Source organism: Sinocyclocheilus rhinocerous, unplaced genomic scaffold, assembly GCF_001515625.1.
Source record: "Sinocyclocheilus rhinocerous isolate Xijiao unplaced genomic scaffold, SAMN03320098_v1.1 scaffold4768, whole genome shotgun sequence".
Taxonomy (NCBI): Eukaryota; Metazoa; Chordata; class Actinopteri; order Cypriniformes; family Cyprinidae; genus Sinocyclocheilus; species Sinocyclocheilus rhinocerous.
Genome location: NW_015654055.1, coordinates 129,560 through 143,572, shown reverse-complemented (window position 1 = coordinate 143,572; position 14,013 = coordinate 129,560). Strand labels below are relative to the sequence as shown.

The 14,013-nt window shown below is 35.5% G+C and overlaps 1 protein-coding gene across 2 annotated transcripts in view; it reads left to right on the top strand.

Annotated features, from left to right (window-relative positions):
• LOC107716609 (long-chain-fatty-acid--CoA ligase 6-like) overlaps positions 1-14,013 on the top strand; it is a 31,116-nt gene that overhangs the window by 7,213 nt on the left and 9,890 nt on the right. For both annotated transcript variants that reach the window (XM_016523107.1, XM_016523106.1), the window contains 9 exons: positions 5,624-5,871; positions 7,846-7,960; positions 8,697-8,761; positions 8,866-8,967; positions 10,584-10,683; positions 10,778-10,956; positions 11,806-11,838; positions 13,536-13,587; positions 13,795-13,868. In XM_016523107.1, the coding sequence (XP_016378593.1) occupies positions 5,626-5,871; positions 7,846-7,960; positions 8,697-8,761; positions 8,866-8,967; positions 10,584-10,683; positions 10,778-10,956; positions 11,806-11,838; positions 13,536-13,587; positions 13,795-13,868 (966 nt within the window). In that variant the 5' untranslated portion in view covers positions 5,624-5,625. The remainder of the gene's footprint in view (positions 1-5,623; positions 5,872-7,845; positions 7,961-8,696; positions 8,762-8,865; positions 8,968-10,583; positions 10,684-10,777; positions 10,957-11,805; positions 11,839-13,535; positions 13,588-13,794; positions 13,869-14,013) is intronic.

The window sequence follows — 14,013 nt, the reverse complement described above, 5'->3', positions numbered from 1 at the left end:
GGCAAGTACCAAAAATAAAAGTATCCGTATCGGGCGAGTACTGGAAAAAGTGGTATCGGTGCATCCCTACAAATTAGTATGTAAATTAAACATATTAATACCTAAATGCTACATATTAGTATTACAAATTTACAAATTAGTATGTAAATTAAACATTTTAGTACATAAATGCTACATATTAGTATTAAAAATGTACAAATTAGTATGTCAATTAAACATATTAATACCTAAATGCTACATATTAGTATTAAAATGTACAAATTAGTATGTAAATTAAACATATTAATATCTAAAGTCTACATATTAGTATTAAAAATGTACAAATTAGTATGTAAATTAAACATATTAATACCTAAATGCTACATATTAGTATTAAAAATGTACAAATTAGTATGTAAATTAAACATATTAATACCTAAATGCTACATATTAGTATTAAAAATGTACAAATTAGTATGTAAATTAAACATTTTAGTACCTAAAGTCTACATATTAGTATTCAAAATGTACAAATTAGTATATAAATTAAACATTTTAGTACCTAAAGTCTTCATATTAGTATTAAAAATGTACAAATTAGTATGTAAATTAAACATATTAGTACCTAAAGTCTACATATTAGTATCAAAATGTACATATTAGTAGATGTAAATTATACATAGTAATACCTAAAATGTACATGTAGTACAAAAAGTTCAAAAGAACAGCATAATTAGACATATTATTAGTACTTGGTGTACGTACCAAAATTGTACATATTACCTAAAGTGTACAGTCCCAGTGACAGCTTTTGTACCTTTTCTGAGCGTGTGAGTACATTACTGTACATATGAGTTGTTTGGTTTTACAAACAAATTAAAGTCAAAATTGTTTTTGTTTTTAGATAAACCTATAAAAATACATTTATCTCCTCATCTCTTTTTGAGTTGTTGTGTTGGTGTCTGAGCGTTTTCTTCAGTGATGGAGGCTGTAAATCTGCAGGCCTTTCTTTGAGATGCGCTTGAGTTCATTTAGCACCAGTTTGAGTAATAGCCTCTGTCGCTCTCTCTCCTCTTTGTTCTGTGTAAGTTCCCAAGTGAGTGCCAGAAACACACAATAGTGCCTGTCTACCTCTGACAATGGCCCCTATGAATGAGGGAGGGAGGGAGAGAAAGACCGAGGTCTGTCCTCATCTGTGATGCGTAATCGTTTTCAGATGTCATTGCTGCTAAATCCATTTATCTCCAGCTTTTGTGGACCTGTGACGGAGAGAGGGATGTGCAGAGATGCTCATATGAAAAAGGGATTTCCCTGTTTACTGTTGTGTTGCTTTAACCCTTGCCTCTAAAGTGACCACATGTGGGGTTTAGAAAGAGTCTTGGAATTTAGAAAGTTTTTATTTTCTTTTTTGCAAGACTACGTAGTAACATAAATGTCCTTGTTAATCTGCAAATAAATAAAATATATAAATGGCATGGCTCTACATTTAAAGCTACACTATGTAGTTTTTCGACCTTAAAACAATGTCTCTAAAATAATTTCAGTGGTAGAACACCTCTTAACCGGACAAATTCTACTGCCGCTGCTACCTGAGCAGCCTCCTAGCCGCTAGTAAGTTTTGTGTTCGGGTCGGTACACAAAGCCTCACCCATCCCCTGCCAGCGGAAGAGTGTGACCTGTTTTACGGCATACGCCACATATTTTACACGTAGCCTGGGTGGAGTTAGCCAACAGCTAACTATAAGACGAAACGATCTAATATGCAAATCTCAAAACCAATGCCATGGCAGAGCTAGCAAAGAAACCAAAGAGGGATTTGTCGGAGGAAGCGAAGAAAAGAAAGCGAGCGAGTGATCGTTTCCGTCAGCGTAGTCAACAAATTCACGTGTATTGCGCTGCCCACGGCCAAGCTTATACAGCGACAGTATTTACGACACCGGTAACAGACAATTGCACTTATTAACCACATGGGGGAACCGTGAGCAAAAGGTTTCTTTTTCAAATAAATGTTTTTTTTTTTTATTCAAGAAAACATTTATCACTGGTTCCACAAAAATATTAAGCAGTGCTACTGTTTTCAGCCGTGTTAAGCACTAAATTGATATATTAGAATTATTTCTAAAGGTTCAAGTGACTCTGAAATACATTTAATTATAATTATACAAATTTAATTTAAAAATATAAAATAATAAATTATATATGATACTTTATTATGTTAAATATATATTACATAATATATAAAAATAGAATATATAATAATAATATATGTATGTATGTATGAAGCACAATTATTTTAAATTGTAATAATAATTTACAAGATTACTGTTTTATTGTATTTTTGATCAAATAAAACTGAAAATACCAAAAATCTTGCCTACCTTAAACTTTTGAATGGTTTTTGGATATGCATGCTGTTTACAAATGAATTATTAATTTGTAATTATTTTAAATACTACTTTGTATAAAATTGTAGAAGTGCTTTTTAAAAAATTTCATGTTTAATAGTGTTACCTGCTATACTGACATTTTTTGAAAATGTATGAATTATTGTAAAATGGCTGATATACACATGAATTTAATATTTGTGCCAAATTAGGCTATAGAATACTCTTTGAATATGACCGCATAGAATAATTAGGATATTAAACTATACCACTTTTATTTGTGAAATTTGTATTATTATTATTATTTTACTTTTTTATTTTATTAATGTTTATGGGATACAAAACTTGAAGTTTTTTGTGGTTTGGACGTAACATTTTACATAAAAATTATTTGTAATATTTTGAATCCATATTATTACACTGTTATTGTAAATATTAATAATACTGATATATAGTTTGTCCTTTTAGTCATTATAGAGTTGTTTTGTGTATCTGTCCCATGCTAAACACAGAGTTGAAGTTGTGATGCTGGCTGGCATCGGCATCTCTAGTGTTAAGTATTCTGGAGACAAACATCACAACACTTGCTGTGGTGGCATTTAAAGAGAGAGGGAGGGAGGGCATTTTCCCTCTCTGTGGAAATACCAATGCAGGGCGAGGGGTGATGACATCATCCTTTATCCCCCTGTGCTTTAATGGGGGGAGGAAGTGGGTGAGAGGTTAAAGAAGAGAGGGGGGCGAGAGAGAGAGAGCGTTCTGTGAGGCTGTGAATTGAGTCCCGGGCAGCGAGTGTGTTTGGTTCGTCTCATGTGGTCGTTACAGATCGTCTCATTGGCAAACGCGTTCACACTGGGGCCTCCCAGTCACCCCATCTCAGCACCAAACCAGTGCGACTGTACTCGCTTCAGCAGTGTCATCTTCTGCTGCGGGATGCCATTAAAATTCATTTGCAGCCTGTCGGTGAGAAAACATCGTCATCTCCACCTTTCCTTCTGTGTCCTGAAACACTTTCACACCTGTGTTGTGTTTGTGTTTTGGCCGCGTGTGTGTCCTGCCTGCTCGAAAATGGCCGAGAGTTACCCGAGCGCCTGTTGTGTGTCGGCCAATCATCATTACTTCCTCCTGGCATTCAAATGAGGCCCCAAACATTAGTTTGCTTCTCTCGGGGCTGAGTGCTTTTCATTCAGGTTTTGTTCTCAGACCTCTTTACAAGAAATCAATGAGAGTTGTTAGTAATTTAGAGTCATTGCACATTCATGTAATTCATCGTTAATGTACCAGATCATCAGACTATTAGTAGTCTAATTCCTGGCGGTTTTTGTGATGATGATTATTATTATAATCACGTTTTATCATATTGGAGTCACCCACCATATGTTTTAATAGAAGTAGGTCACTCAAGGTCATGCATAGAGTGAATTTTACCTAGGGTTTTACCACAGTTAACTACTCTGCTTTGTATTGTATCTTGACTTTTCTTTTTGCTTTATTATGAACATTTATAGATTGTGCATGTATACAAAGTCAAGTCGTAGGGTACACTGTAAAAAAAATAAAAAAAATTTTTGCGTAAATCGTACTTATATAATCATTTTATCAGAAAATACTCTCTCAGTCTTTCTACTTAAATTTCATGTTAATTCAATGTGTTATTTGCCATTTTGACAGATTTATTCAGTTGAAACAGTTTTGAGGTTAACTGATCTAATTTTGTGTCTCTGGACAATCTGTGGCATTGCACTATATGTTGAATATCAGCATTTTTTTGTCTATTTGTTAATGAGGAATTTTTTTATTTTGAAATAAAAAACTTAGACCCTTGGGGTAAGATGGGCCACCCAGAATCGGCACAGATGTAGTGTTATTTAAAAAAATAAATAAATACTACTTGTAATTGATGGGGTTATTATTCAGTATTTCCATTAATTGTATGTACATTTCTGATATTTTTGCTTTTCATTGCAACTATTTTAGTGCAATCTTTCAATTTGCATTCATAGCGTTGCTATCATGGCATACCTTCAATTGAAATATAGACAATTAAATATATAAATCTGTACCTGTGTATATAAGTCATAGAAAAAAAAAACTTTTCCAACGAATGTATTTTTACTGGGATTATGCTTTGTCTGTCATCGGTTATTCAGTTATTCAACCTATGTCAAAATACATTACTGACACTTAATATAAAAAAGTGAAAAAGTCATTTATACATCATCATCCTGCACATGCTAAACTTATATCTACATGTTACAATTTAAAAGTAAATGCACATTGTTCTTAGGTGGGGCATCTTCCCGAACCTTCTCCTATTTAAAAAAATAAATAAAAATAAAAATAGAATCAGGACTGATAGAGCATGTTAGGCCTTGTGTTTGTTTGACTGTTGTGGATAATAGGCATGTATTATCTGTGCAACTATAGTGGAAAACAATGGCACATTTCTAACAGTAACAGCTTTAATAGTGGTTATTGGAGAGCTGCTATTAAAAGGGCCAGTTTGTGAAAATTGCCATATTTGACAAATATAATGAGTGTTGTGATGTTCTTTGTCTATGGTTAAAAGTGAAATGTGTCATTTCTGTGCAACTAGTAGCATAAAGAATAGTTATCTTTTTTTTTATTTTGCTGCTTGCTATCAGGTTTGCAGATTAGGGTTGAAATACTCATAGTTTGTGTTATTTTTAATCCGTTTTTATTTTATTTTCCATTTCATTTTAATTTTAGTCCAATAAATTTTAGTAGTGATAATGTTGTTTTTGTGTGTATGTATGTATATATATATATATGGGTAACACTTTACAATAAAGTTCCATTTTAGAAATATATTTAATGCATATGCATATTTAATGTATAAATATGTCTATGCATATTTATATATGTATATATAGTTCACCTGACTTTCTTCTGTGGAATATAAAATAAGATTTTTTTGTCGTCTTTTTTTGTTTTTTTTTAATGGATGTCAGGAGTCACTAAAGCTGTTTGGTTACCAACATTTCAAAATATCTTATTTTGTGTTCTGTATACTCTGTAATATATACAAAATATTGGTGAACAACAGATTTCTCAGATCAGGTGTTATCAAAGCAAGCTATTAGGTTGGGCTACTTTTGGATTTACTGAAGTATTTTGCTGCTGTGGATGTGTTACGGCTCTCATCCAGTAGCTCTTTTTCATGTAATTTAGAGAGATGTGGGAATGAAGTATTTGACACTTATGATGATGTTAATGGCAGTGAATCTGTGTCTCTCTCACAGCTATGCAGTTTCCGGAGTGGTTACGTTCCCTGCGTTTCAGTGGAGGAGACAGCAAGTCTGAGATGGACAATCTGAAGACGCTGCTTCCGTCTCTGCCCTCGTCCTTCTCTCTGTCCTCTCTCTCCCTCTCTCCGTCCTCTATCATAGGCTTAGGAGCGCTAGCCTCTCTCACAACCTACTGGCTGGTGACCAGACCTCGACCAATCCAGCCTCCGTGTGACCTGCAGGCCCAGTCCATATCTGTGCAGGTAACTGTGTTGTTATTGCTAACTAAAACTGATATCTATCTGATAAAATATTAAGTGGAAAAAATTTAAAGGTGCTATGTGTAATTGTTTTGACTCTGCTAAAGCATAAAATACCATAATATGTTGCAGATATTTAGAAAGCAGTTCACATAGTTGTTTCTCCAGCAAACAATGCTACAGCCAGTTACTCTACTTTGAAATGTGCGTTCCGTGTCAGAAAGTCTGTTTTTGTTTTGGTCGGTGTGATTCCACCTACTGCCAATTTACCCAGTAGTATTTCAACAGCCCGGGTTGCCAGTTGGTGGAAAACACAGCATATTCCAGCCCTGGAAACTAGCAAACGAACTGGGTCAGATATCACAGATTCTACCCAACCTAAAAAGCCTCGGCATCCGACTAAAAAAACTCTAAGACCAGAGGAATATTAAAGCGCAGATAAATCAGCTCATCAACTGACAGTGTAAGACTCGTCGCCCAACATTGTTAGTTGTGCTTATTCCTTTTGCGTGTCCTCAATCTGGCAACCCGCATGAGCGTCGAGTCTGAGGAGGAGGGGTGGGAGAAACAACTCTCTCCAATATTTCAAATTTGATCCGCAGTACCCATTTCAACCACTAGCTGTCAATATGACATACTGCACCTTTAAGACTTGATAACAGTCAATAGCAAATACTTAAACTAATAACAAAACATACTTACAGTAGCTGATTCAGAAGCGCCAGATTGTCATAGCAAAGTCAGAATTACTGGTACCTCCTCTCCTAGGTTCACGAAACGGTCGTCCATAAAAGTGTTAGAACGAGCCGTTTTAGGGGGGCGTGGCAGAGTCTTAACTTTGATAAAGAATATCTCTTTGGTTTTGAGACTTTAGTCTTTGCAACTTCAGGGATCTTATCTATGCACAATCAGCTTGTAACACTCCAAAGAGAAAGGAAAACTTGAAATCGCATCATATGACCCCTTTAAAAATGTGAAATGTTGCCTTGGCAACTAGCTAAATTAAACAAGGTTAAGCGAAACTACTAAAGTTACTAAAACTGAAATAAAAATAAATTAAAGGTAAAGAAATATTGAAAGCAAAAACAGTTACTAAATTATACCAAATTACCAAAATATTAAATTGCTAATCAAATACTAAAACTTAAACTAAAATTAAAATGAAAAGTGAAAATGTAAAACCTAATTAAAAATGTTAATGAAAACTTTAAATAGTATATAATGGAGATAGTGATGAATAGCTTAAAGTATACTGTACACTGTCTAAATACAGTATGTGAATCCTTATTCAGGAATGGTCTGTTGTTTTTACATGATTCCTCAATTACATGTTGAGATAACATTTGGCTAAGCAAATAATAAATCAACCCTGCTAAAAAAGCCAGCTTAAATCAGCCTGAACTGTTTTGCTGGTATTAGCTGGTTTAAGGTGGTCTTCCTAGTCAAGCTGGTCTTTCAGACTGTTTAGCTGAAAAATGTCCAAAAACTAGCTAACATTACAGTCTAATCAAACAGCAATACCAACTTAGACCAGATGCTTTTTTTTCCAGCTGAGAAGTAAGAGATATTAAGATGAATAACTTTAGAACAGCAGATATACTTAAAGTATGAGGTAATGTACAATCAACCGGTCATCAAGACATGTGACCTTTATTTATATAGTGCTTTATACCATACAGATTAAGAAATATTTTTTTAAAAGAAAGCTGTATTAAAAACATTTAATATTGATTTTGCTTTATTCATCACATTGGAAATGGAAGATCAAATTGAGTGCATTGCATTGTGGGATACAATATCGCAGACTCTGTGTTTGGGTTGTTTACTGCACAGTTTAGCACATGTAGTAAGTTATGTGGATATGCATAAATTGTATACTGTGTACATACTGCATTTTTTTTTGCAGGAGCTTTGCATATGCATATATTTTGAATGACTGATCATATACCACATACTAATGTCCGTGTGCGTTTACAGGGAGATCAGAGCTGTAGGCGCTCAGCTTTACTGAAGGATGACAATCTACTAGAGTTTTACTATGAGGACGCAAAGACTGTGTACGACATGTTCCAGAGAGGACTGCGGATAGCAGGTCTGTGTGATTTCTCTCTGAAAACCTTGAAAACAGTTTGTGTAAATATACAGCAAAACATTTCGAGTGACTATATCATCCGCTGATCCCAGATGAATTCGATGTCTGACTCCGTTTCTCTTTCTTTTCATTTACTGCAGTGCTCTGCAAGGCCTTTTCAGATCGATAATGCTTTTATCACATGTAGCTTCCTTCACTGAATGGATTGTACAATAGTTTCTTGGTCGATTGCTTGAGTTTGAAGTATTTTTTGTGCTTGGATTTATGGAACATGGAAAGCATTTGTGATGAGACAAAATAAAGAACAATAGTTTTAGAACAGCAGATATACAGTAAATAAGAAGTCATTTACAATCAGCTTTTCATTAAGTCATCTATTTATATAGCACTTTATAAAATACAGACTGTTTCAGCTTCAAAGTAATAAACAGGAAAATGACAGAATCAGTGATGCAAACTTCATCAAATATGAGGCAAATCTGCTGTACAGCAGCTCTAACAAGACAATAGTGTCATTATTCAGCTCCGAGACAACAGAAAGTCATTAATAAACAAACTCGGACATGATGAACAGGTCGTAAAGCACATTGAACAGCATATCAGTCAGTTATACAGTTCAGTAGCTGGTAATCATTATAACATATGTATTTGACCATAGTGTTTCACGAGTGACCAATCAGAATCAAGTATTCCAGAGAGCTGTGTAGTAACTAACACTATTACTTGTGTTGTGCAGGTAATGGACCGTGTCTCGGCTTCAGGAAACCCGGAGAGCCCTATCAGTGGATCTCTTATACTGAGGTGAGAGCAATGCATGTTATAACACATTTACTACTGTATAATAATCATGTAATAACCCAGCAGAAGTACTCTGAGTGATTTTCATGGTAATGTGTTTGTTGCAGGTTGCAGAAAGGGCACAGGTGTTGGGATCAGGTTTGCTGGCGAAGGGTTGCAAGCCAAACCCACAGCAGTATGTGGGCATCTTTGCACAAAACAGACCAGAGGTATATCATACACAGATTGATTTCCAATTTCCTGTTTTTTTTTGTGAGCATGAATTCTTGAATTCATAATTATCTTGAATAATTATGTTCAAGGTTGGTTTTTAGAGTCTTAAAGGGGTCATAGGATGCTACATGCACTTTTACAAGTTGTTTGAACTGAAATGTGTGTTGGCAGTGTGTGTACACAACCACCATCTACAGAAGAAGTGAGTATAATGTTTTTATACTTTGCAAATCGCCTTTCCTAATAATGTGCTAATTAGCAAGTTTCACGATGAATACAGCTAAAGTAAACAGTCTGTGAGAGCAGCTCGGAAGAGAGGGGCGGGGCCAGGAGAGCTCATTAACATTTAAAGGAAAATGCTACAAAAACGGCTTGATCTGAAAAGAGCTGTTTTTGACAGGGTAAAAAGGTGTTTTTTACACTATCATTGAGAAATTTTAACCAAACTATGTTACAGACTTTTCATTAAGACCCTAAAGAATCATATCAACTTGTGGAAAATGGGCATTCTATGACCCCTTTAAGAATCAAATTCACAATTTTTCTGCCTCTGAAACGCGTGTATATATGTAACTGCTTAAGACTTGCGTCTTAGACTAGATTGAAAATCTGGGATCTTTTGAGTCATTAAACCCTGACATTAAATGACTGGGAAATATTTGGCATCTCTAGGTCACAAATGCATTATTCTTCGTATAAAAGGTCAGAAGAAAACTGTCCAATGTCAGACTATATTAGTCATTCAAATATATTTTATCGGAGTGTAATATTTCTTCTCCTCTGAGAAAATAAATATTATGTTGATACCGTTGAAAATTCACGGTCTAGGCAACACTTTAAAATAAGGTCCTATTAGTTCACATTAGTTAATGCATTAAAATTAGCTAACAACGAGTAATACATTTGTTAAACTTTGTTAATGTTAGTTAATAAAAATACAAATGTTTATTGTTTGTTAGCCCATGTCAGCTCAGTTCCATTTAAAAATATTAACAGATGGAATTATTCATTTTATTAATGTGTTATTAAATGTTAAAATGAACATTTACTAATATTAACAAGTGCTTTAGAATATTTTTTCATGGTAAATGTTAACTAATGTAGTTAATAGTTTTCTCCATTAAAATAGCCAAAGAAGAAAACGAACAAACAAAAAATGCAAAAGGTAAGATTTTGGATGATGCCGGCATCATCAGGTTTTGCAAATGCTCAAGAGGGACATGCCAAATACTAAGTTATACTGAAATGCATCTGCATTTTTCAGTTGAAATTTTCACTTAAATTATGCTGACAATGCAGCTTGCAACGAGATATCAAATAAAAAAAGCAAAATAGAAGCATTTACATCAGTGGTCTAATATAATAGGCTTATTTTCACAAATCAGTTAATTCACTGAATGCCTGTGAGCAAAGTCACATTTCCAAAAGCAAAATAGAAGCATTTACATCAGTGGTCTAATATAATAGGCATTCAGTGAATTGAATGCTCACCAGCTGAGCAACTTCCATTGAGATGAATGGGAATGCTAACAGATTTCTCTAGGTAGGCTATATAAGATCTGGATATTTCTAATATGTTGCTGTTTTGTTTGTCTCCCCCTGCTGGCTGCAGTGGGTCATTACAGAGATGGCCTGCTACACATTCTCCATGGCTCTGGTGCCTCTGTACGATACACTTGGATTAGAGGCCATGGTTCACATCCTTAACCTGGGTGAGTAATGATAATGCCTCAAAACGAAGCTGTGATGTTATCATTCAGATTTTAGATTTGAGATTCATCTCTCTTGTCTCGGATCTCTCTCCAGCGGAGATCTCTATGGTTATCTGTGATAAGGAGGATAAGGCAGAATCTCTGTTGAAGATTAAGGAGAAGGGAGTGACTACCACTCTCTCCTGTCTGGTGCTCTTTAACCCCTTCAGCGCCGCCCTGCTGGAGAGAGGAAGGAAGTGCGGTGTGGAGATACTACAGCTCTCACAGATTATGGTCGGGAGTAATATTAATGCAACTCCAATGACACAAATCTTCTTCTTCTTTCGGCTTCTCCCGATTAGGGGTCACCGCTGCGGATCATCCGTCTCCATTTTGCTCTGTCCTCTGCGTCTTCCTCTGTCACACCAACCACCCGCATGTCCTCCGTCACCACGTCCACGAACCTCCTAACTCCAATGACACAATATTAAATTAAATATCTTGTCATTTTCTACAATTTACTTGGATGACCCTTTTCCATTCTCTCTCTGACCCTTACAGTTAAACAGGCTTTTAGGACCATTATATGCAAATTATATTAATAAATAAATGATTGTAGTTGATTATCTTCTGTGTACCGATGTTGTTTACACTGGCATTAATCAGGGTGGACCAAATTGCTAAATACTCATTAGTTATTGGACGGTAAACATGGATGCCATTTTTATGACTTTTGAGCTTTGAGTTGTTAGTCTGCATGACATATCAAGCTCATATTTCAAATGAGCAAGAAAAATCCTGTTTTTCCGTAATGTATTGCCTTTACTGGTCATAAAGACATGACCACACTGAAAAAAAATGGTGTAGGATTTACTTTGAAACTATTTTCACAATATAAATTTCACAAACAATTACTTTTATAAAAAAAAAAAAACACCAGTAACCCATTGAATTACACATTTAAATAGTATAAATAGTTTTATAGTATTTACTTGTAAAAAGTACACTGATAATGCTTTATTTAGAACTTTGAAAAAATTTTTTTTTTTTACAGTGCAGTTAAAATAGTTGTAATGGAATAGGTTTGCTTTTAAAGGCAGAAGCTCTGTGGTTGATCTAAATCTGTGTTTTTATGCATTGCAGGATCTGGGAAGAGAACATTTAAAGCCTCCTGTGGTAAGAGCTCCTTGTTTCTTTTTTCCTCATGATAACTTTCGAGTAGCTTTAGCATGTTAAGTGAAATGACAGTGTTAATGTATTGGCTAACTAGATCTGCTACAGACTCTGCTGCTGTTATTATTAAGTACAGAGACTTGCTACTGCCAGTACACACAAATATGCTGCTGTGAACATGTAACGGATCATTCACACACAGTGTTTTTGCACTAAAAATGTAAGTGATGTGAAAAAGCAAGTGCATTTTTTTTCGAACGTTGAACATGAATGCTGCACTTTTAGATGCAAAAACACTTCAAAAGATGCAATTTGCAAGCATAACTGTCAAACACATCCATCTAGGGCAGTGGTTTTCAAACTTTTTACAGCGGCGTACCCCCTGGGGCATTTATCATTCTTCTGCGTACCCCATCTCTTCCACACAGTCACAACTTTTCTGTTAAAGGACATTATTTGCCGCCTTAAATTGATTTACAGGTGCATTTTTTTTTACCTTTATAGAGGCAAAGATTTTCTATTCTTATTAATTGTGTTATGTTTTGTCATATTCTTAACATTCCATTAAGTGTATTATTAATATAATAAATAAAGCAATAAATGATGGCAAATTTAAATGATAGCCTACATGTAGATTTAAAAATAAAACCGCCAATAGGTGGCGTCAAGTTGCTGTCTTAATGAGCCAGGCGTTGCGTCATTCATTTATTCATAACGAAGCAAAATGCTGTAGTTATGAATGGGTTATTAATCACTGACTCTCCAAATCGTTCAAAGCCGCAGAGTCGTTCACTAACGAAACACCCGCTGTATGTTGCTTGGAGACGCACACCAGATGATACGGATTTCGGAACTATTATTATTTCGTTGCAAAATAGAACAAACATGACAATATTCTGTTTAAAGTGTAGGCAGCAGGCTACATTTAAAATGTTAAATGTTCACTTAATATGATCTTTTTTGTTGAACTGTTGTAAAAATGGTCACATTTGCCATTGTTTGGATATTCAGGGAAATTTGCATTCTTGCTCCTATTTTAAACATGAAAACAATAACTCGCACAGGGTATGTGTATTTATCGAAGAGAGTTTAAATCGATCTCAATGTACCAGAAGCGGCATTTTGCTTGTCAGAAATACATGTTCGGTTTTAATGTTACTTTAAGTTGGGGTAGAATTAAATTAATGCCAAAACACGTTCGCGTACCCCCTCCGTCACCTCACGTACCCCCAGGGGTACGCGTACCCCAGTTTGAGAACCACTGATCTAGCGCATGCTTACTTAAAAAAACAATGGGATGGCAGTGCAGTGGAATGCAAAAAAAGAGCACTCTGTGTGATTGTGTGATCGGACCTGTTGCACAAATAGACGTACATAATATTGCCTGTAGCGAATCTAGACAGGTGGTGCTGGGGGAGGTGGAGGGTGTCTGATGAACGTGATAGCGTGATACAGGGCCGGCTTACTGTGAACGCTGAACCAGACTGTTCAAATGTTGAGCAAGCAAGCTCATTGACTTCAAATATAGCAGAGCTTGCTAGCAGATTACATATCAAAGACCATGCCATCTGAGTTAACTGAACTTATGGTCAGTCCTGCACCTCACTGCTACTTAACACATTAATTAGATGACACATTGATCTTTTACTTTGTAGAGGTGGAGTTGTTGGATATTTAATTTATGTTTGTATTGGCTTCAGCCTCCTAAACCTCAGGATCTGGCTGTGGTGTGTTTCACCAGTGGGACCACAGGTACCGACCAGCAGACACCACAAACCCTGCTCACAGTATCTGATTAATTTTACCAGACATTTTTTAATTTTTTGTAATATATAACCAAATTAAATTGAGTTTAGTTGATTGTGTTACAGTGACCTGTGAAATTAAAACCCTTTGATACCATATCGTGGCCACGATGGTTAAATATTCGGGTTTAGATGTATCTATTGTTTCATGTAGGAAAGCCTAAAGGAGCCATGATCACTCACGGCAACATCGCCTCCAACACCTCCTCTGTCATCAAGATCCTTGAGGTCAGTTCAGAGAGTTTTGTGCTTCCTGTATGTCTGCTTTCTTTTCTTTCTTGTCCTCCTTCAGCTTTTGACGTTTCCCCTTCCTAAACTTCATCTCTCCATAGCTTTCATCTTATCTTCTGTCCCGTTCCTCTTCCTTCTGTTT